General features: G+C 38.5%; 1 protein-coding gene across 6 annotated transcripts in view; it reads left to right on the forward strand.

The window, feature by feature from the left end:
• The window catches only part of POU2F1 (POU class 2 homeobox 1), a 101,518-nt gene that overhangs the window by 65,800 nt on the left and 12,588 nt on the right, over positions 1-23,130 (forward strand). For 2 of the 6 annotated variants that reach the window (XM_057410532.1, XM_057410529.1), the window contains exons 4-9: positions 376-429; positions 2,144-2,263; positions 3,945-4,124; positions 11,125-11,251; positions 19,869-19,963; positions 22,298-22,471. In XM_057410532.1, the coding sequence (XP_057266515.1) occupies positions 376-429; positions 2,144-2,263; positions 3,945-4,124; positions 11,125-11,251; positions 19,869-19,963; positions 22,298-22,471 (750 nt within the window). The remainder of the gene's footprint in view (positions 1-375; positions 430-2,143; positions 2,264-3,944; positions 4,125-11,124; positions 11,252-19,868; positions 19,964-22,297; positions 22,472-23,130) is intronic. The other 4 variants (XM_057410531.1, XM_057410533.1, XM_057410534.1 and 1 more) reach the window with 4 other exon arrangements.

Below are 23,130 nucleotides of genomic sequence, written 5' to 3' on the forward strand. Positions count from 1 at the left end.
GTACATGTCTGGGGTAGTACCCATTCTGAAACACGAGAAGGATGATGATGAGCAGAGCTTACTGGCCTTCCCTGAAGCCTCAGTTTTATTTTTTTAAACAGGAATAGTTAGCCTGGCCACCTCAAAATGCTGTTTCAACTCAATTTCATAATAATATCTAGATCTCTAGGCAGGAATATGTTCAACAAGAGGTAGACGAACACTGTGGGAGAGTTACAGATTTTCTTTCAGCCTGGAGCACAGCCCTTTCGCTAATTCAGGTGTTAGAGGGGCATGCATTGTTCTTGGGGGAGTTTTTGTTGAGGTGGTTCTTTTTATGTTAAGTTTTTTGCTCATTCTATGTAATTTCATTTCCCTTTTTGCACTGTGTTGTAGGTCCAGCTCGCTGGAACAAGTTTACAGGCTGCTGCTCAGTCCTTAAATGTACAGGTAAAGACCGTTACCTTCTGTTGCTCATCCTTCTCTCATTCCAGACAGCTTTGTGGTCCTATTAGAAATGGTTTTTAACCTGTGATATGCTACTTTGTTTTTTCGTTTTGACTAGTCTTGCAAGTGTAGGTATGAAGGAATAATAGTTTTACAACTGTAAATCAGGCTCAGAATTGTTAGCATTCAGAAACTGGGGTTAAACCATGCAGTGATTGTAACTTTATACTGAATTTCAGACATGTATTGTATCATGAGAACTATAAACCTCCAGGAATATTTCATGTTCTTCCAGTTATTAATGTATTTTAAAAATAGCAAGTATTACTTTGCAATTTGTCCTTGCTTCTGGTAGCTGAATATAGGAATATAATGTTACATTAACTATGTAATGCAGCTAGTGTAGATAGCTTGTGTAAATAACACCTAGTGATTTTAAAGTAAGTCAGAGTAATTGTTGTTTAATAACATACATGAGACATCAAAGCTTTGAAACTTTTATGCTCAGATGCTGAATACTTCAATGTGTTGGTTAATGCGCCACTTCCTCAGTAGTAGTTTAAGGGACAAGGGATGGATGCAGTCTTATTGAAAACAGGTTTCAGTAGTGCTTGTTATTAAAGAATGTAGGTAGTGCATTACACGGAATGCAATAGAATGTGGACCCACTTATACATAATAACGATTTGGAAAGAAGAGGAAGTACAATGACCTTCCTTTCTACGAGGAAGGAGGCAGAAAATTGCCTTGGTTGCCATGGTAAACTTCCATCCCTGAGAGAGATGTTGGCAAACAGGCTGTATCTCCAGTGCAGTGTTTACAGTCCTGCACTGTAATTATCGCTCAATGACTGGCAGAATTAATCAGAGCCTTTATGTTAATTAGCCTGCTCTGCAGCCCCCAAAACAGGTGGTGGAAAATATGCAAATCTATGCAGAATTTTAATGTTCTGCATAACCAGTTTTAATTATCATAAAACTCTCCCTCCATCATGCACTTGCATTTCCTCCCTCATGTCTTTACAGTTGCTTCTGTTAAAAAGACCCCAAACAACAAACCACAAAAAAACCCCAACAAATACCTCCCCCAAAATGAAAACCACAGAAAAAACCCTAAGCCCCCAAATATTTTAAAATAAAGTAGCATTCAGTTGAATAAATGCTAAACTTTGATTATTTAAAAGCATTGTATTTATTATGTATCTTGCTGTAGGTAGATAAACCTGTGAGGATTTCTCGAACCAGTTCTCTATAAGCCAACAGAATGATAACTTAGGGGTGTAGGATGCAGATACAGAAAATGGAAGCACAATCTCCTTTTCTTCATTCCCTTGTTCAGGATTTTAGGCAATGAATAATTTTAACGACCTTTTCTTTCTTTATGGTGAAAGGTAGTGTCAGCTTCAACTGCATTGCATAAAATGAAATGAGACCTGGAAATTATGTCAAAGAGTTACAAAAGACCTGAGAGTCTTTTTGTTTTTGTTTAAGCTGCATTACCTGCAGAGGTGTTTGAGCAATTGTAGCTGAGATGGTGGTCACATAGAGCCATTGCTTAAACACACTCTTAAACCCAATGGCTTTTTGTATGCAGATGAAACATTTTTATTGTGCAGTGTTGAGAGACAGCAGTATTATACGTTAACATATGTTTTACACTATAAAGAGCTGGTGGTTTTTTTGTTTTGTTTTTTTGTTTTGTTTTGTTTTTTGACTAGTCTAAATCTAATGAAGAATCTGGGGACTCTCAGCAACCATGCCAGCCTTCCCAGCAGCCTTCAGTGCAGGCGGCCATACCCCAGACCCAGCTCATGCTGGCCGGAGGACAGATCACTGGGGTAAGATTTCCCCAAGTATACTGTAGTAAGCCTCCTGTCCAGTAAGTGATGGTACTATGTGTGGCAGGCCCCATAGAGCTATCAATGAGGGTAACTGTCATTTCCTTTAGCATAGGAAGAAACTCAAGTGCAAGAGGGGACAGAAAATATCTCCTATAAAAAAAGGAGAATTTAATCTTTGAGTTTAGTTGCAAAATACTTGCTTTAAGAAAAAAATATCTCTGTTCTAAATATCCATCCTGTCATCAAGAGGATTCCCCCCCCCCCCCCCCCCGGTTACAGTGAGGCATGGGAACATGAAACTAAATTATATCAGATAGCCAGGTGAAGACCAGAAATTACGGGAACTGCTGGCACTAATTCTTCCTCTTCTCAAACATGTTTCCTCTTAAGTAACTGTATTAGTGCTTGACTTAATCCCACTCAACCCTCCTGGTTTAATTTACCAATTTTGATTCTTTTAATTGCACAGCTTTGGAAGTAATTAAGAAATAACTGTTGGTTTAGGATTACTGGTGTTTCTGAATTGTGGTAAATGCTTTCAGTCATTTAAAAAAAAAGCAAGTTCTGTGAATTGACTGGTTTGGTTAAAGAGCTTGTTTCTGTGTAATCTGCTTTGCAGTAAGAGTTTGCATGTTAACAAGGAGTGTAAGGTAGTTGCTTCAACAGTGTGTTTATGATTTGAAGTACTAGGTTAGATTATCTCTACTCTTGAATGGAACAGTATCTTAATTTCATGTTCAGTTGTTAGATCTTCTGGTATGCTAGTGTGTAAGTGAACATCCTATTTAGTTTTTGTTAATTACATTTGAAAGTTTTTAAAGTGAGATTGTTTTAATATGCGAGTGAGACTGTGCTTAAAACTCAGCATATTTTATTATTATTCTCATTCTCAAAAAAAGAAAGGGTTTGTTTTAATTTATGATTGTCTGTAGTGGTGAAGCATTCTAAATTCCAGGTCTATGCAGATATGGATTGTAGTAAATATGGGCATCAATATTCATTTACACGTAAAGGAGAGACTGCTGCCACCTGTTTCACAGAGATAATGCATGTTTGGGAAAAGGAAGGGATGTAAACTTGCCAACTCTATTCTACTCAAAAAAAAAAAAAGGCAGTGGGGAGACTTGGAGAGAAACAAATGGAGCTCATGTTCTTATATCTTATGGCATAATGGAAATGATGAAATATGGCAGAGATTCATGCTAATGTGAAGCAGCTGGGGTGTTATCAGTTTGTTCAGTAGCCATAGCCAGCATTCCTGCTTCTCATTCATCTGGCAAATTACTTGCTGTTCTCCTGGGTGTAAATTTCCTTTCAAATCCTGGCAATACTGATTCTTTTCTTTTGCTAGCTATTAATCACCCTTTTCCTGAACCTCCTGGTAGAGTTGTGAAAAAAAGTTAGGAGTAAAGTTAGGTTCTGTAGTTTCCAGTAAGTGCAAATACTTGCCTTCATGCAGTTTGGTTTATGGCAGGTGTGTGGTGGGTTGGTTCCTACATCTTGTTGAGTAGCCAGCTGCCCTTACTGATGGCCAGAGTCATTGGCTAGTTAATGGCTGAATTGTAGTAACAGTTCTAGGCATGTCTGGGTAATACAACTACTAATGAGCTAGCTAATGACTTTGTAGCTGAAGTGGCTCTTTCCATTATTAATGGCTATGTTTTCTAATTATTTATAGCTCACGTTGACGCCAGCTCAGCAACAGTTACTGCTACAACAGGCGCAGGCACAGTTGCTGGCGGCTGCAGTGCAGCATTCAGCCAGTCAGCAGCACAGCGCTGCTGGTGCTACCATCTCGGCCTCTGCTGCAACGCCGATGACGCAGATCCCTCTATCTCAGCCAATACAGATTGCACAGGTGAGCCTTGAGGCTTCAGAGGGTGGAAAATAAAGAGGTTTGAATAACTGCATCATTCAAATGCTATTTTTCTTTCTTATTCAGTGAGTTTCTAGAGTCTTTGAGTACTATTAGTCTTTTCTTATGCATCCTTAGCTGATGAGATTGAAGTTGATAGTTTTAGCAAAGAATGCATACCAGTTGCTTATCAGTTCCACTGGGCTTCTCAGTCTGTTCCAGAATCTGACCAGGTGCTATATTTTCTGAAATTTCCTCTTTCTTGTAGTTAGCTTGAGAAAGGAGAAAAAGGGGTATAGAAAGATGCCCATAGAAATGATAGTTGTCAAGACCTGTGTGGATGGGAAGGGACATGAGGTACGCATGCTTTTGGAGGAGTTATCCCCCATGCGCCTCAGCACTGAATAAAAAGCATACCTACTTTACAACTTTAATGAGTTGTGGAGCCTGTCTGTGCATCACACATATATCAGAAAGAATGCTTGTCAGATCCAAATAGCAAAATGATAGAGCTGATGGTTTGACTTGACATGGTTGTGTGGTATTTTGGCTTGGTGCTTATTGCTCCGAGTTCAGTGACAAAGAATGGGTGCTCTTGTGTGTAATGAGTCTGGTGTCGGCATCTTTACAGTTTTATGGTCTGGTGCTAAAAGACCTGTTAATTCTTAATTCTACTTGTGAAGCAAGTTCTGCTTACTAGGAGTAGCAAAGATCCTGGGTCTTCCAGGATTGGCTTAGTTCAGTGTGGAGAATGCAGTGCCACTGACTATATGCTTAGTAAATGTTATGGTGAATCTTCTGCACTTCTGGACAAGGGTAACCAAATATACAGCATAGGCATCTTGAGTACTACTAGTACTTGTGTTGCTGAGGTCCATCTTCCCATAGATTAAGGTTCTTAGTATGTAATATTCCAGTTTGATTAGTGTAGATATGCAAAATATATTGGGAATGTAATCTCCAAAGTTGCTACTTCTTACAGTGCCTAGGTTCTTTAGAAAGGCTGGTGCTTTCTATTCTGACTTTTCACTTGCATTTAACTGGGATGAAGTGTCCAAGAAGTGAAGATGAGGGCTGGTTAAGTAAAAGAATGGAAATGCTGCAATTACCTGTGACATCCATTGGTGAAATACGCTATTCCTTTATTGTGCTAGTCTGCTATCTGAATAACAGCCTGGTTGTGCTATCAGGTTTTTCTTACCTGAAGTGGCAAACTTCTGTGGTGTTGGTCTAAAAGTTCTGACCTCTTTGGCTGTCCTTACAAAGGCCGGAGTGATGCCAACCCACTTATAGAAGGCCAGAACTGAAGTTGCCCACTGAGTCTCTTGATGTCCTGTGACCAGATATTACTACTTCTTTTATCAAAGTATCCCACTCTATTGTCATGATCTGGAGATGATTCAAGAATGTAGAGTTCAAGGAAGCTCATAACTCCCACGATTACCTCTTAATTTTCTTGAGTCTTTGTCTCTAGCCAGTAATACAGGCATATTTCAAGAAAAGAATTGGAAATGTCCTTGTCATTAGCTTCTAGCATCTCTCTGTGCATCTGTCACAGGGTTCCCATTTGATATTATGTGAGTCAACCTAAATGTAAGTGATCCACAGGCATTAGTGGATAGTTTTGTGCATGTGCAAGATGTGGTTAATCCTGCTCTTCCACTTCAGTGGGAAGCTATGAAAATGCATGAAGTGCTTAGAATTACTGATTTCATACTGGGGTTTTCTCCAGAACTTAAAGAATCTTCAGAAAAGTGTTTGAGAAGAGTTGAAAAGATCAGGCATGTGCTGTCAAGTAGGAGCTTCTGAAGTGCGTATTGTCTGGTTTGTGCATGTGAATGAGCTAAAGGTTCTGTGAAAAATGGCATGTGATCATGTAGTTCCCACTTATACAAGTACATGCAATGTGTATTTGTAACACAGGGGTTAAAAAGTAAAGTTTTGCTTGTTTTCTGGCATTCCTCACTATGTAAATGCTTGGCTTTACAATTAATTTATTTTAGGATAGGTTTATTTTGATATATAAATGTAGCTTGGTTGAATCTTGTTAGCTTCTTATGATGAAAATACAAGGCATAATATAGAATCATAGAATAGTTAGGGTTGGAAAGGACCTTAAGATCATCTAGTTCCAACCCCCCCTGCCATGGGCAGGGACGCCTCACACTAAACTATGTCACCCAAGGCGCCAGGGGTGGAGCATTCACAACTTACCAGGGCAACCCATTCCAGTGCCTCACCATGCTTACAGTAAAGAACTTACTCCTTATATCCAGTCTCAACTTCCCCTGTTTGAGTTTGAACCTGTTACCCCTTGTCCTATCACTACAGTCCTTAATGAAGAGTCCATCCCCAGCATCCTTGTAAGCCCCCTTGAGATACTGGAAGGCTGCTATGAGGTCTCTGCGCAGCCTTCTCTTCTCCAGGCCAAACAGCCCCAACTTTCTCAGCCTGTCTTCATATGGGAGCTGCCCCACAGTCCCCTGATCATCCTCGTGGCCCTTCTCTGGACTTGTTCCAACAGTTCCCTGTCCTTTTTATGTTGAGGACACCAGAACTGCACACAATATTCCAAGTTGAGGTCTCACGAGAGCAGAGTAGAGGGGCAGGATCACCTCCTTTGACCTGCTGGTCATGCTCCTTTGGATGCAGCCCAGGATACGGTTGGCTTTCTGGGCTGCAAGCACACACTAAAGCCGGCTCATGTTAAGTTTCTTATTGACCAACACCCCCAAGTCCTCCGCAGAGCTGGCTCTGAATCTCTTCTCTGCCCAGCCTGTAGCTGTGCCTGGGATTGCTCCGACCAAGGTGTAGGACCTTGCACTTGGCATGGTTAAACTTCGCTGGTAAGGTTGGCATCGGCCCACCTCACAAGCATGTCGAGGTCCCTCTGGGTGGCATTCCTTCCCTCCAGCGTATCAACCGAACCACACAGCTTGGTGTCATCGGCAAACTTGCTGAGGGCAGACTCAATCCCATTGTCCATGTCGCCAACAAAAATGTTGAATAAGACTGGTCCCAACACCAATCCCTGAGGGACACCACTCGTTACTGGTCTCCAGCTGGACAGTGAGCCATTGACCACAACTCTTCGTGTGCAGCCATCCAGCCAGGTCTTTATCCACCAAGTGGTCCATCTATCAAATTGATGTCTCTCCAATTTAGAGGCAAGGATATGTGCCGATGTTGGATATAAATTAAGATACCCTGTAGAAATCTGTACATTTGTAGATGAATGAAACCATACTTTTTGGTCTTGACAACCATTTACAAGTACTGCTCAGCTTTGTTTGCATTGGTATTGTAAACATATAGCTGATTACACAGCTGCATGTTTGTTTTAATTGATGATTTTTGAATAATTGATTGATTGGCAGGCTTCTGCAGCAGGGGGGTTACTCTATTTAATTAACTAGTTGCAGAAGCATCATGTCTTTCATTTGCACTCAGTTAATGTCAGGTTATCAGCTGCAGCAGTGTGGTAAGAGGTTAGTGTTGCTGTTGGGCTGTTGCTAAATTGACACTAAACAGTTTAAACAAGTTTTGGAGTTCTTTGTAAAAGTTACTTTTTTCAGGATCCATGATCGGTGTTTATATGATGTAGACTTCAGTGTCAAAGATGCTTAAGTTCTGAAGTCGTAGCTAGAGATAATCATAGAATTGTTGGGCTTGGAAAGGACCTTAAGATTATCTAGTTCTGACCACCCTGCCATGGGAAGGGATGCCTCGCACTAGACTCTGTTGCCCAAGGCTCTGTCCAACCTGGCCTTGAACAGGGCCAAGTATGGAGCATTTACCACTTCCTTGGGCAACCTGTTCCAGTGCCTCACCACCCTTAAAGAACTTCTTCCTTATATCTAACCTGAATGTCTTCTGTTTAAGTTTAAACCCATCACCCCTTGTCCTATTGCTATAGCCCCTAATGAATTTAGAACTTCAGATGACTTTAAAAAACAAACCAAGATACTTCCTCATGTCAAGATGCATCACTTGACAGATTATTCTGCCAAGATAGGAGCTTTTGATCTTTCTAAATTGTTAGGTAGCACTAGAAGAAGTGCATGTTTCCTGAAAAGTCTTTCCGTCTCTTTCTACGTGCTTGTGCTAGTAGACAGATTTTTGCCATTGAGAAGATTGGTATAGGGAAACAGTGTCAGGTTTGTTTGCATGGTTGCTATTGGGAGATTTATTGTAATGTGACAATTAAATAATAGAACTTTCCCAAGGTAGAAATAAAGTTGGCTTTCAAATTAATTTGAGGGGCTATTTAAGAGTGATTAGCCTTGGAGGTATCTTTTTCCATTCTGTGCTATGGAATTATATTTCTGTATTTAAATAAGACTCAGCCAACATACCATTTACCAATGTAGATGCGCAGAATAAGATTGCTTTATACCAGTTATCCCCGAGGCCTCAATTTAAAAAACAGTTTTTTCTATTAAAGTGTAAGAGCCTGATGATAACAGCTGTCGTATCTTAGCTGAGTACCCTGTTTTGTGAATACTATAGTTTTAAACAGAAAGCTCTTTTCTTTTGATCTCAGAAACACACTGCCACTGTTTCTTTGTATTCTTTTTGTTATATAACTCCATCTACTGTGGTACTTCCTCACATCATCTGAGATCTACATGATCATCTCTGTGTGTGTGTGTGTTTGGTTGTTTGCTTTTGGTGGGGGAGTCCAGACAGAAAACCTGTCTTTCTGTCCCCAGCTTTTCCTTAAAAAATTTCTGTCCAACTCTTCCTTTTGTATTTCTACTTTTTTGCTTATCTACCTCTATTTGAATCCTTCAGTCTCCATTTATTTTAATTCCACCCAGTGTTCACAGCCTTAGTCAGCTTGCCCTACTCTTTCTATTTTTGTTTCTTCCTCTGCATCTAGTCCTTGCATCCATTTCAGTAGGAGTCCCTCTGTGTTGGAGGGTCTGCTCAATCTGAAAAGGTAGCCAGTAGAACATTGGAAATAAGTGTTCTACTGTTCTGTTGTGGTTTGGACTGAAGAAATAAGAATTTCTAGTAACAGTTCTGACTGATCTAACTTCATAGTACGAAAACAGAAGAAATATGGAGTTCTTGGGTAAAAACTGGAGTAGTTATATCTCTTTATTTTGGAAGGAAAATTGCCTTGATTTCATAGGAATGGTTGCAGTACTTCTCAAATTTTCTGAAAGCAAACAATACCATCAACTTCAAAACCACTCTGTTCTGCTGGCAGGCACTTTTTGAATATTACCATTCTCTTAGTTTTCATTTCTTAAAGAGCATTGCTTGGTCAGCCCATCTGTTGTCTGTCTACCATACTGCTACATTGCATGCTTTTGACTTACCATGACCAAGTTGCCTAAGTGATTGATGGCCAGTGTCTTCGTAATGCAGGTTAAGTAGTCATTTTCTTACAATTCCTGTGTGTGGTCTCGTAAATCAATTCACTTTTTTTTTTTTCCCCTCCCTAGTCTTCCTTTCTACCCACTGATACTCCTGACCTCTCTTCCCCAGCAGGAGATTGTTGCACCTTTGAAGTCTTAGTTTAACAGTTTAAAAATCATGTAAGGCCATAGTCAGATAACTGTATTCTGCAAATTATTGTATTGTGTAAATAAAAAGTTATTCTTGTCAGTCTGTCTTGACTTTCCATCACTGGCAGTTAATGGCCTTTCACATCTGCTGTCTGAGCAGCTTGTTTGAGTGCTCAGTAACCTGCATCAGTCAAAATGTGTGCGGGTGGCTTTACGGGTCTTAAGAAGCAGGTCTTAGTGTGGCTTATCAAGTATGTTAAAACTAGCAGCTCCATTCAGGCAGCAAGACTGAGCACTGTTTAGGGGCAAACTGGCAATGTTAACATTTTCTGACACAGACCCGGAAAAGGGCATCTGCCTGCAGACGGGTACCCCAGTATCTGAGTAACTCATCAGAATTAAGAGTTTTGGGAGGTTTTTTTGTTTGGTTCGTTTGGTTTGTTTAATGGGAAATTCTATGTTTGGGCAATATCCCAGGCTTTTATCCATCTGCTTGGTGGGTATTTTGAAACAGTTTCTTTCCAGAAAGGTAGAAAGATTCTACACAAGTAAATAGATAGTTTTCATAGATTACCTCTGTTATGTTGGCCAGCTTCATGTTGTGCTTCCATTTTCAAATTTCAGTTACTCTTGTTATTGTTGTGTGTGAAGAAGATGAAAGGAAGATTAGCATTTTTCAAAGATTAGTGTTTATGTTGAGACCAGCATTTGATTATAGAGAATTAATAGTTCTGAATGGTTTACATACATAAAAATGGGGTTCTACAGTAGTGCAGTGCTTTCAATTATCCCTTTTAATCTTTAATTGTAACCATGTTTATTAAGCTTATTGTAATTTGATGAAAAACTAATAAAATATATTTATTTGCTATTTATGTTAGCTACTTTCTGAAATTTGGACTGAAAAGTGCAAGCTAGGAAGCTGTAATTTTTTGCTTTCCTGTTGCTGATTAGAATGGTAATTGCAGATTATTGTTGTTATAAATAAAATAGCTCCCACCTAATATGCTTGATTTGTCAACAGTGAATTTTGTAGCAAAGTTGTATCCTCAGAAAGTAAGTCTGAAAAATGTGGGTGCTGATAATTCAAAAGTATTTGAAACCTACTGCATTTGGGGTGGGGAGAGAGGGACTAATTTTCTTTTTTGTTAAAGCAGAACAGTGCTGGAAATACTTTGCTGAGTTATTTGGTACACAATTTTTGTTTGGTTTTACAAAGGACAGAGAAACTCAAATTGTCAGTGTAAAGGATATTCAGTAGCAGGTAGCAAGACTGCTGTGTTGGACATCCACATTTATCTTTAAGTGTTAGAATATAACTGGTTGATAGGAAATCTAGTTACACTGGGAGTCATGGCTGACTTAAATGTCTAACACACAGTTCTCTCTTTTCCCTTTTCTTTTTTTTTTTTTTTCCTTTTTTGTCCGTCCCCCCCCCGTCCCCCCCCCCCCCATTTCTTCCTCCCCCCTTCCCCTGTTTCCTTAAGGATTTGCAGCACTTGCAGCAGCTTCAGCAACAGAATCTCAACCTGCAACAGTTTGTGTTGGTGCATCCAACAACCAACTTGCAGCCAGCACAGTTCATCATCTCTCAAACACCGCAGGGGCAGCAGGGTAAGTGGGCCTTGCCAGGAAAGAAAATCGTGCATAGCTTTTTAGAGAAGGTGAAACCTTCACTAACTGTTGATATTCCCTAGAAGAAATAACAGTATTGCGATTAGGAGACTTGAAAGGGACACCTCCTTTCTGGGTGTTAGAGGCAAAATGCTAAGACTGTCCCGTGGTTTAACCTGGCAGGTAGCTAAACACCACACAGCCACTTGATCACTTCCCGTGACTGCTGTGGGATGCAGGAGAGGATTTGTGAGGAGGGAGGGGGGAAGAAGTAAAATTTGCGGGTTGAGATAAAGACAGTTAAATAGGACAGAACCAGAAGGCATGATGATGATGGTGACAATAAAAAAATCAGAATATACAAAACAGGTGATGCACAGTGCAATTGCTTACCACCTGCTGACTGGTACCCAGCCAGTTCCTGGGCAGCAGTCCCTAGTCGGCTTTGCCCCTAGTTGGCTTTGCTCCTAGTTTATATACTGAGCATTATGTCACATGGTATGAGATATCACTTTGGCCAGTTTAGGTCAGCTGTCCTGGCTATGCCCCCTCCCAGCTTCTTGCGTCCTCCAGCCTACTCACTGGTGGGGTGGGGGGAGAATCTGAAAAGTCCTTGACTTGGTGTAAGCACTGCTTAGCAACAACTAAAGCATCAACATTATTCCCAGACTAAAGCCAAAACACAGCACTATTACCAGCTACTAGGAAGAAAAATAACTATGCCAGCCAAAACCAGGACATGCTGGAAAAAGATGACAAAGTCAAGAGTCCTTGTGGGAGACCGCTAAAGTCCTTAAGCCTAAGGAGGGTATAGTGAATTTTGTCATGAACTGAAATAATAATTGCACCTTGAGAAAAGAGCTAGAAGGCTTGATTTTTATTTTTATTTTTTAATTCCTCCTGGAAATATTATTCTGGTGGTAAACTGGGTATGGCTTACATGCTAAAGGCAAACCAAGGCAGTGGTAGGTGGTATTGTGCCCAGCCAGTTAAGATGTTGTATAGTAACTTTTCTCTTAAGTACTAATGCATTCATGTTGCAATAAATCAGAGTACTGATTGCACCCCATTTGTTGATGTCCACAGAAAACTGCGTTTAACCATGGTCTCTTACACTGACATACAAAAATGGGTCTTCCTCCCCCCCTTTCTTTTCTGTATGAACTCAGTTGTTCAGATCTGGTAATCCAGAGATGCTTACTCAGAAGGCAGCTCCTGTTATGCTTGAAGAGTCCTCCAGAGTCTGGCTGTCCTATAAAGCAGCTCTTTGCACTTCGTTTTCTTTTGATTTTTTTTTTCATGCATCATTCCTTCTTACATACTATGAATTGGATAGAACTGGCTTTCCATTGTGCTGAATCCCTCATACTGTCTGAATGCCCTCACATTTGGATAAAGTGTTAGTCAAAATTAACGTTTTTTTTTTTAAATAGGACTTGATTTAGGAGAGCTTTTATACCAGCACTGGTAAAAAGTAGCTAAAAGGCTATTTATGGAAGCATTTAGTGATGTACTGATTTCTTAAAAAGAAGCAGAACTTACAAGCCTGACATATTCTTCTAGAAGAATTCAAACTTAAGCAAAATTTAGTTCAAGGATTCTTTAAAATAGGCAGTTTTCTTTTTCTTTTTTTAAGGAAACAGCAACAAAAAAAAAAACCCATTGTTTTGAAAAGCTTACAGGTTTTCTAAAAAACACCTACATTTTTCAGCTAACTTTTCTAAAATATCTCTGAAGATGGTTCACAAAAAAGGAAACTAACAGAAGCAATTATATTAATTTCTCAAAATTAATTTCCTTCATTATAGAAAAGAAGGAAAACTATTTGTTTTCTTTAAAAAAAATCTGTTGAAGTAGAATAACTACTAGAGAGGTTTTCATAGTACCTTTTTGAAGGACCGTCTCTGAAAATGATTTCTTCACTGCAGTTTAAGACCTGCATGTTGCTGTCGTCAGTGATGCAGTGTGTGTAGAAACACCATTTTTTACTGGTAATGTGCAGCCTGGACAACTGAATAGCTCAAAAATGTTGGAAGATTTATATTCTGACCATAGGTCATTAGTGTGTGACAGTCTTCCAAACTGAAATGCTTGAATGGATCCAATTTTCTTCATGAGCACTCAATGATAAAGCAACATGTGTGTCATAATATCTCTTATATCACTTTTTGGTATGGCTTTGTGCAGTATTTCATGGCTATTGTTAGAAGATCTCAAACAGCATGTTATTATTTACAAGAAAGATTGAGAAAGTGTGTATTTTTATTTTGTTGTTTGCTGTTGCAGCTGGCTTTTCCATATTTTTCTTGTCCTTTTAGTCCTACTTGTACATTAGTCAACTTCATAAAATAATATTTTTTAACAAAGTAGCATAGAGCTTTCTTTAAAACCAGTGGCATTCAGGGTTTTTTTGCTGCCTCATTGGTACTGTATATGGCTTTATATATATATATGTATGCATTTAATAACTAATGAAAATTCAGGTTTATTTATGCATTATCTGTTCTGGAAGAAATCGACTGCTTTACAGACTACGTATTTTGTACGTTCCAGTCACATAAATGAGAAATACAGTTTTTAATACAGAGATTAGTTGAGGGAAATGAAGAATGTTATCTCTAAGCAAGATTGTATAAAAAATGTAAACATTAGGTAGAGAGAAGCTTCTTTTACTTGAAGAGGTGGTGGTGTGCAGAGTAATGCAATCATCAGCAATCATATTGAGATTCTTGGAAGGGGTTGAATGTCATGGCTTAGATGTAACTTCTGAAAAAAAATTTAGAAAATTCAACACCTAAAATACTAATCAACAATGAGGATGTTATTCTGCTATCTTTCTTCAGCACGCATAGCTCACAGCAGCATATGTGAAATTCTCCCTTTAAATGCACTGTCATATGTCTGGTGTAGTCATCTTTTCCACATGATTTCTGGTTATTCTCTGGCTGAGATGAAACAAATTGTGAAGTTCCTGTTTTTCACGTTTGGTAACGGGTATCATCATAACTGAAGGAATTGTTTCAAGACTCAGCAGATATGCAGAAGATTGAATGGAAATAGAAATTTGGAGCAATTTCTTATTCAGAGCAATTCTTGTCCGCTTATTATTGCTAAGGTCACAGGCAGGAATGTAGCACCTTGTACAGTGTTTATACATCTTTTATCTGTTCTCCTATCTAATAGGTCTGTCTGTAGAATAATCAATTCAACATCCTTTACTTACAATTATAGCTGTTTCTTAAAAGTATTACCCTCATCAAATGACCATTTGCCTTCCTACTCAGAAGATATTGCCAATAAAAATCACATCGGTAAAATCTGAATGGAGAGGGGAAATCGTGCTTCATTTCATTTAAATTAATCTTGCAAATAGAAGTTAAGACATGAGAAAAGAATGTATCATTGGAAAGGAAATTTGGAATCAGTACTTATAAAGAAAGTATCCAAAAAGGCAAATGTGGAAGATAAGCTGCTAAGTAGCTTTAAACATTGAAACTCGGCCTACCTATTCTCAGTTTATTCCTGTTTATTATTAAAAACCTTGTTTATGATTTTATTGTAAAAATACCCAGGAAGATGATGGCAGGCCAAATCCAGTGCTGTTCTTTTCTTTCATGCTTGTCCAACAGACTTTGAGACTTCACTTGTATCATTGAAAAAAACACAATCAAACACATTTTTAAAATTAAATAATGAATGTTAAACATCAGTACCTACCCTGCTGGCCTCTGGTACCATAAATCAGAGTGCAGCTTCCTCACCCAGTGTCAAGATGGAGGAAGATGCCTGAAGTTTCCTGTATTTCTTCTCAGATGCGTCAAATTTGTAATGGACAAGCATTCATCTCATCTGAAATTGTGCACATGTACTGCCCTTACAGGACTCTTTCTCGTTTTGTTAATAATATGCTCTGTGAACCAGGTGAAGGTGCTTAGGTCTCCTCAATATGCAGATGAGGAGACCCAGGATTTCATTGTCATTAAGAGACCCTTGATGACAACGTATTTGCTGACACAGCAGTTGAATGAAATGTACCCGAGTCTGCACATAAGAGGGGAGAGCTTGAAGTGGAATAAGGAAGAACTTGGGAGAAGTAATTTAAATGTTAACTTTTCCCCATGTGCTACAAATATACTCATTACCAAGATCTGAATTAAATCCCTCTAATGTTTCCTGTCCTCTTTGAAATTGAGTCTTTGCTTCTAACCATCTGAACAGCATCAGTGAGTAAAAGTGCTGACTTTTAATTGAAGTAGTGTGGCAGCACCTTTGCATGGATCATTGAAACGATACTCTGCAAAACCACAGTGCAGCAGCTTCAGCACATTTGCGTCATGTTCCTGAGCTATCTTAAAGGGTACCTGGATGCAGCAAAAAGTGCAGCAGCAGCTTAACATCTTGGTGGAACAGATTTGTGGGAATGTATAAGTTAGTACTTTCTCTCTTGTGTTGGATCCTAGTATAATTCCAACTGTGAGTCCCCATTTTGGAAGATCTGGATTTGATAAAATAGAGTACACCAAAGTGCCCAGAAGGTTCTTTGCATCAACAATGATAAACAAAGTTAATACACATAGCACTGTATGTAACATGTGGTATGACACCCTTCCTTCTTTCCTTTGAGTCGTTTCCAGTTCCTCGAATTATGACATTTTAATGGCTTTGTCTTGCAAGCTAACTTCCAGGATATGTCTGTGAGAAGATGAACAGCTTTGGCAAAGAATAAGCAGCCAAGTTCTTTTTAGATTAAAAAATATATATATATATATAAATAAAAATTACTCTTTTGGGGGATCAGATAGGAATGAATTATGTATTATGCTTCTGGGGCAACTTTTTAAAAATTATGCTGAAAAAAAATCTTCATTTGAATGGTTGTTTTATCTTTTGTTTAATTTCAGTAAGAAATAAATTCCAGATTAGTCTGTTGGCTGGCAGGAGAAGTTTTTTGCCTCGGACCAAAAAAATACTCTTGTAGACATTACAGAAAGTCCTGGATGATGGTAGATGCATTTACTTTAACTACTAAAAAACCCCAACCAAACCTCCAAAACATCTGAAGCACCATACCTTTGCATAAATCCTTATTTCCTCCATTCTTTTGGAGCATCATATAGGTGATACATGTGGCATATTTAGTGCAGTGCTACTACTGGACTCTTAGAACCCAAAGGACAGGGCTAGAAATACTACCTCTGTAAATGTAAGTATACAAGTTTAAAAAGAAACGTAGGTTGGAAGGGACTTGTAGAGGTCATGTAGTATTTCTTGAAGCAGGTCCAATTACAGCAGAGTGCTTAGGGCCTTGGCCAGTTGACTTTGAACATCACCAAGTATGGATATTCTGCAGCTTCTTCAGGTATCTACCCCAATAGCTGACCACTCTCATGACTAAAATAAAATAGAAAAGTTTCCTTATGTCTACTTGTAGTAGACATGTTCCAACTCATCTCTTGCATCTCAGTACTGTGCACCCTCAAAAAGAGCCCATTTCTGTCTCTGAGGACAGAAATAGGATCTAACCTAATTTTTTTTCATAAGGCTGAACAGCCCAGCTTACCTACCTGTTCCTTATATGGTTGTTCTAGCCTGTTAGCCACCTTCGTGGGCGTTGAATGTACAATATCCAGGATATCATTGTGTCTTGTACACAGAAACCAAACGCTGAACAAAGTACTCTAGATGCAGTCTTGCTAGTGCCAAACAGAGGGCAAGAATTGCAACCCTTGACGTGCTGGTTGCACTCCTGTGAATAGAGCCCAGGACATGGTTGTTGACTGTCCTTATTGTAAGGACACACTGCTGGCTCATGCTCATCTTACTTGACCTCCAGGACACCCAGGTCTATTTTCTGTGAAACTGCTTTCTAGCCACCTAGTGTCCACCCTGTTTTGCTATACAGGCTTATTCCAGTCCCTATCCATGATGTTGCATTTTCCTGCACTGACCTTCATGAGTTTCCATTTGTATAATCTCTCTAGACCCTGACTTCTGGTTTATTGACCATTTTCCCTCTATTTAGTATTATCCACAAACTCCCTGAAAGTGTATTTTGTCCCATCAGCCTTATTGGTTATAAAGATATATATTTATTATAAAGGTATATTTATTAGAAAGATATATTTATATATTATATTAATACCCATTAATTCTTACCAGTACTGTTAAACAGTATTGATGGCAGTGTGAAGTTCCTAAGGAAACAGCAAAGTGCGAAACACCAGTATCTCAGCAGTTGCCGAAAAGGTGCAGTTTTGGACTTAAACTGTATTTGAAAGGCTGTGCTATGTGCCCTATAAGTTAAGTCACTGAAGTTTTCCTGAGTGGAAGTGGGGACCAGTAGTTTCTTCTCAGAAAAAAGCGCCCCAAAGATGAAGGTTAGGCAAGTCATGTTTGTGAAGAACAGAACTGCACGGAAGCCGACAGCAGTCCAAAGCACGTGCACGAAAAGTGTCTGGGAAGATTGTAAGCCCATGGAAGAGATGGATGCTTTGCTGAAACAGTTCACCTCCCCATGACCTGATTATTACTTCAGTCAGCTGCAGGTTGACCTAACTTCTTCTTCAGTTTTTGCCTGAGAAACCTTGTATCAGTATCTCTTAAATGGGATAAATTGATGTAAAAACTGAGCAGGTTAAACACATTCAGAATATTTTATACTGTCCCTCAGTGCTAATTACTTCAGAGGGAGAATAAACTGAGGAAAAATGTAGTCATCTTGTGTTCTCCAGCAAAAGTGTTATTGCCAGAAAAACACCCTCTGGGATTTCTTTGAGGACAAAAAATCCCGAAAGGACAGTCCTAGTCACTCTGATTACAGTCATAAGATCAGTGTAATGGGTTGCCCCTTTCCATTTCAAGTTATCAGTTAAAATTCACTGTCATTAAATGAAGGTCAAAACCTCTTCATATGGGGATGATTATTCACTAATTAATATTTAGATTGGGGCAGCTGAAGTCACCTTTCAAGTGAACAAATATTTGTGTTGTAAAAAGCACTGTGTAGTAGGGAGCTGTCTTCAGAGTTCCTTAAGCTGCTCCCTTCCCTCGCTGTGGCTTTTCAAAAACACAGATGGAACATGTTGATTATGTGATGCAAAGCAAATTTACATAGATGTCTATACTTGCATGAACATCTGGCTTTATTCTGTGGATCTTGATATTTGATAGCAATGCATTCTATTTAAAATACATGTTTAACAGTTTGTTTAAAAAAAGAATAGTAATATTACTGTCAGATGACAATTCTGTAGTTGTGTATCGCTCATTAAGGATACATTTTCTTCTTCCTGTCCCTGGTAGTCTCTCTTTTCATGTCTCCTATGGCCTTAACCTCATGTAAAAGATCCGGTTTCTCACTTGGTATTTATCAAGTCTTAAATTCTGGTGTCTCCTACCCGTGTTCTGCTAAGAGGTAGCTTGCAAGTGGTGTGCTTTGGTTAATCAGCCAGCTGATGAGCCAAATTCAAATTACAGAATTTAACTTAGTCGGTGTTCTGTCCTCTTAGTGCCTGTAGTGTCCATCTGTTGTTGTGCCATCATTCTCTCCTGGTTTTAGGACCTTGGTATATTGAAGATGTCTACTAAACATATGTTTAATTAGTCAGGTTCTTAAATTAATAAGGGGAAGTTGATAGTCATAGCCAGGAGTTACCTAAAGAATACCAGTAATATTTTAAACAATAAAATTGAGGGACTTGACTAACTAGGTATATTTTTGTCAAGATCCTTACACCTTAAAAATATATAAATTCTAATTTTTTGAATTAAAATTAATCAGATAGCTTATGGTTAAAATATATAGATGCAAGCTTATATCTCAATTTTCCTGAGAAATTTAATAAGCCATACAAATAGTGGACTGTAAGAGAATTTATTTTTAGAACAACAGCAATTGATGGTTGCATCAGTCCCAACTCTTCTTTAATGTTGTCACTTTTCCATAATAGCACAGGTTTTCATACATTCAGTATAATGTTTATTCTATTTATCCAGTTTAAGCAGTGTTCAGTATCTTACCTAAGCTTTAAGTTCTGATTACATTTCCAAAAGATTTCTTCTTTATTTCAGCCAGGAAGTGGTTTTCTGGCTTATTTGGTCTCCTGGTGTGTTCATCTGCTTACATTTGCCAGGGAAAGTTGCCTTCTTGTTAGGCAGGTTGCATGGAGTAATATGGAGAGGAAGAAGGGTGATCAAGGAGCCAAATTTGTGGTTTTGATTAGCATTTGGTTATTGGATATGATCTGATTAGTGTTCAGTTGTTTATTTTTACATGGCTCCCAAATCCTTGGTCAACTGTTCGTGACAGGAAGAGGTTTACCCCGAATCTGTAAGCTGCAAGAAGCAATAAATGATTCCTGAACACAGAACTGGGATAACATAGATCATTGCAAACTCTTTCTGCAGGAGAGACCGGTGCAGACTTCTTTTTTACCCTTCCATAAATGCCAAGGGATTTTGGACAGAAAAGTCCAAAGTCTGAAGTCCGTGCAGGGATGAAATGAAGGCATCTCAAATTTTTGTAACTTTCCATTATTTGGCAAGAGCCTTGTTTTATCTCATTTAATGTTTTAGTCTTTTAAAATGACAAATCCAACCCACCCTTTTCTTTTTCCAGGTCTCCTGCAAGCGCAGAATCTTTTAACGCAACTACCTCAGCAAAGCCAAGCCAACCTCCTGCAGTCTCAGCCAAGCATCACCCTTGCCTCGCAGGTCAGGCTTATTTCTACAGTTTATAAGTTGCTTTGAGGTGATTTAACTATTGCAAATGAATGGACCCTTTGTAATAGTTACTAGAGTAGGTATTGCAGCTGTAACAGTGTTTGTCTTGCCAGATTGATTCAGTGTTGAACTGAAGTATCAGTGACTTCTGGGTTTTTTTCTGTTTTAGTAGTGTCCACCCTAATGTGCCTCTTTTCATGCATTTAAGGTTCTAAATTTTTACTTTTAGCTGAAAATTTCTATGATTGATACCTTGAGTTAATGGCTCTAGAGCATCATTTGATTTCTTGTAAGACTTTTTTGAAAAATCTACAAATTTGTGAAATTCAGAAGAGGAAGGAGTGGGCTACCTAAAAAGCCCATAAAGAGGATTACTGACAAGTATCTTTCTTTCTAGAAATTTCAGTGGTAATCTGTCTTTGTAGTAGCCCAGTTGTTTTGCTATTATTGCTAAGTCATTGCCAGTCTTAATAGTTACTTTCTGTGAAAGTGAGGAGATTGTTAAAAATACATTAAAATGTTCTGCTAGATTTTAATGTTAAAATATTAAAGCTCTGTAATTAAGCTTTCAGACTGCAAGAAAAGCAATTTTAATGTTGCATGTGCCTGCAAATTTAGTTTTGCTTCACTCTGGGTTTTACTGTGCAGTTTAGTTACGTGACTGCATGCTGTTTTGCAAATACCATGTATGGTATTTTCCTGCCAACTTGGTTACATGTAAGAATTTTTTAGTCTGTAATAAAATGCCTGAGTCTATCAACGTCTTAGAAAACTACATTTTCTATTATACTACCTATAGTATTTTTCATGCACCATGTGGAAAATGGAATTTGTATCACCTCTGTAGTTCATACCTCAATTAACAGCATGACTCCCTACTAAAGATTACACTTGGATTAAAAAAAGTATCAAAACTGCAAAGAGAAAAAAAATTGTCTAAAGGGGGTGAAGTCAGTAAAGACATATTGCAGTAATTACCCACTATGTTTAATATGAATTAAAAAATAGTAAAAATATTTATAGTGTGACACATATATCTGCAATCCTAGAAAGATCATACATGATCATATTATTTCTGAAGAAACGGAATTATAGATCCTGACCTCCCTCAGTCATCTGCTGTGCACTGCAAAATACTGTATTAATCCAGAAGAAAAACAACATAAGGATCAGTGTAAAGACTTAAGCTATATGTAGGCCATTTCTTTTAGAACAGCCATTTCTGGACCCTTGCATAGACTTTGCATAGTACTGTAATAATGCGTAGACTTGACGCTGTTCTTATTTGCCCTGAAGGAGTCTGTAGTCTCAGAACTGGGCATAGCACATAAAAGCATGAAGTCACCTTTGCTTAAGAGCCACAGCTGAACTGAGTAGAATTTTACTAGAGTAAATGATTTGTCTCTGCATCTCATTTCCTCTATGGCATGGAAGAAGTTAGAGTTAGGCACTCAAAATGCATTTCTGATGTTCCTGTTGCACATAAAGCCTGAACTGTGCAATGCCAGATATTATTTTGTCCACATGCAAATATTTTCTGTGATGCTCATTTTTTTTTTTTTCAGATTCTTATTATTGTTGCATAGTAAAATACACTGTTCAGCCCATGTTCAGGAGTAGTGAACCTCATGTGGACTTACTGGAAAATTAGCCTTTTGTATAGAAACAAAATGTAACCTAAAAGGAATTATTTTATGCAGGTTACCTTTACTTACTTTCTTGTATCACCAGTACATTCATCCTTACTGTTGCAAATATCCACAGAAGGGCTAGAGATAGACGTAGTTTTTTCTTACTGGAAGAGATGGGTCGGTCACAAGAGATGGCATTCAAAGAAACTTGCCATCTTTGCTGCACCTTGTATGTGCTCCCTGTTCCAAGACTAAATAGGAAACTTGAATCTTTTGGGCTGATGACAATCTGCCACTTTACACAAGCAGCAAATTAAATTTTTAAATGATTAAAAGGGGATGAATGCCAAGTTGTCTGTAAATAATAGAACTATATTAAGTAAGAGCATTCAGCCTTTCTTTTGAGCAGCTTCTGCAGCAAGCAAAAGTTGTTGGTTATCTGCTGCATTGAGCGTCTCTTCTTTAATTGATGCTGACAGAGCTCTTAAAAGGCTGTCATATTAATACAGTTTTCTGGATTGTGATTGCTCATTCTTGAGAGGAATCTAAATAAATTGTAGGAACTTTCAGATTGCTTGAAATGTCAAATTCATTGATCTTTCTCACAGAAATCTCATCTTTTTTTTTTTTAATTGAATTTTTGCTGATTATTCTTTTAAGTCTGATTTTCATCTTTTCCTTGCTATCTTAATAGCCAGCAACCCCAACACGCACAATAGCAGCGACCCCCATTCAGCCACTTCCACAGAGCCAGTCAACACCAAAGCGAATTGACACTCCCAGCTTGGAGGAGCCCAGTGACCTTGAGGAGCTTGAGCAGTTTGCCAAGACTTTCAAACAAAGACGGATCAAACTTGGATTCACTCAGGTGAGACTGTGTAACTTAGTCCCTGCCAGGGTGGAATGTGAGGTCTCATCTTTCAAGTCTGGAGGGAAGCCTACAATTCCACCTTTTCCTAGGAGAACCTTCTTAAATACGGTTATGCTCTGGCTTTTGTGTAGGGGTTTTCTAAGAAATAAGAGAAAAAGCCATACATCCATCTTCTTCCCTATTGGTTTTAAAGCATAGCCATTTTCCCAGCAGGTACGTGTATTTACCAGTGCCAGGTGTCATTGCATGTGCACTATTCATTCTATAGGATGCAAAATGAATGGAGCAAAGCACTTTAAAGCTGTCTTCAGAAGTACAAAGTTCCAGAAATCATACAGCACAATTAACAGCTCTGTGTGTTTAAAAAGTATATCACAACTGTGCAGTTGCTTTGGATGTAAGAGGGCTTTTAATTCTCCAGCTCATTTTTCTATTAAACATCAATGATTTCTGTATTTAATGCTTTTGCTAAGGTTCCTAAACAAAACCTGACAGGACTGTGACCTTTAAAGTTTGCTCCTTACAGAGGTGAACTGGAGTTGCGGTTTGTTTTGGTTTGTTTAAAAGCTCAGAAATATCCACAGAGCAGGAGAAAAGTAATCTTGAATGTTGTGAAAATGGTTGAATGAGAAATACAATTAAAAGTACAAAGTGAA

This window comes from Pezoporus wallicus, unplaced genomic scaffold (genome assembly GCF_028554395.1).
Source record: "Pezoporus wallicus isolate ANWC-B61680 ecotype Strahan unplaced genomic scaffold, APGP_CSIRO_Pwel_v1 contig_229, whole genome shotgun sequence".
Classification (NCBI taxonomy): domain Eukaryota; kingdom Metazoa; phylum Chordata; class Aves; order Psittaciformes; family Psittacidae; genus Pezoporus; species Pezoporus wallicus.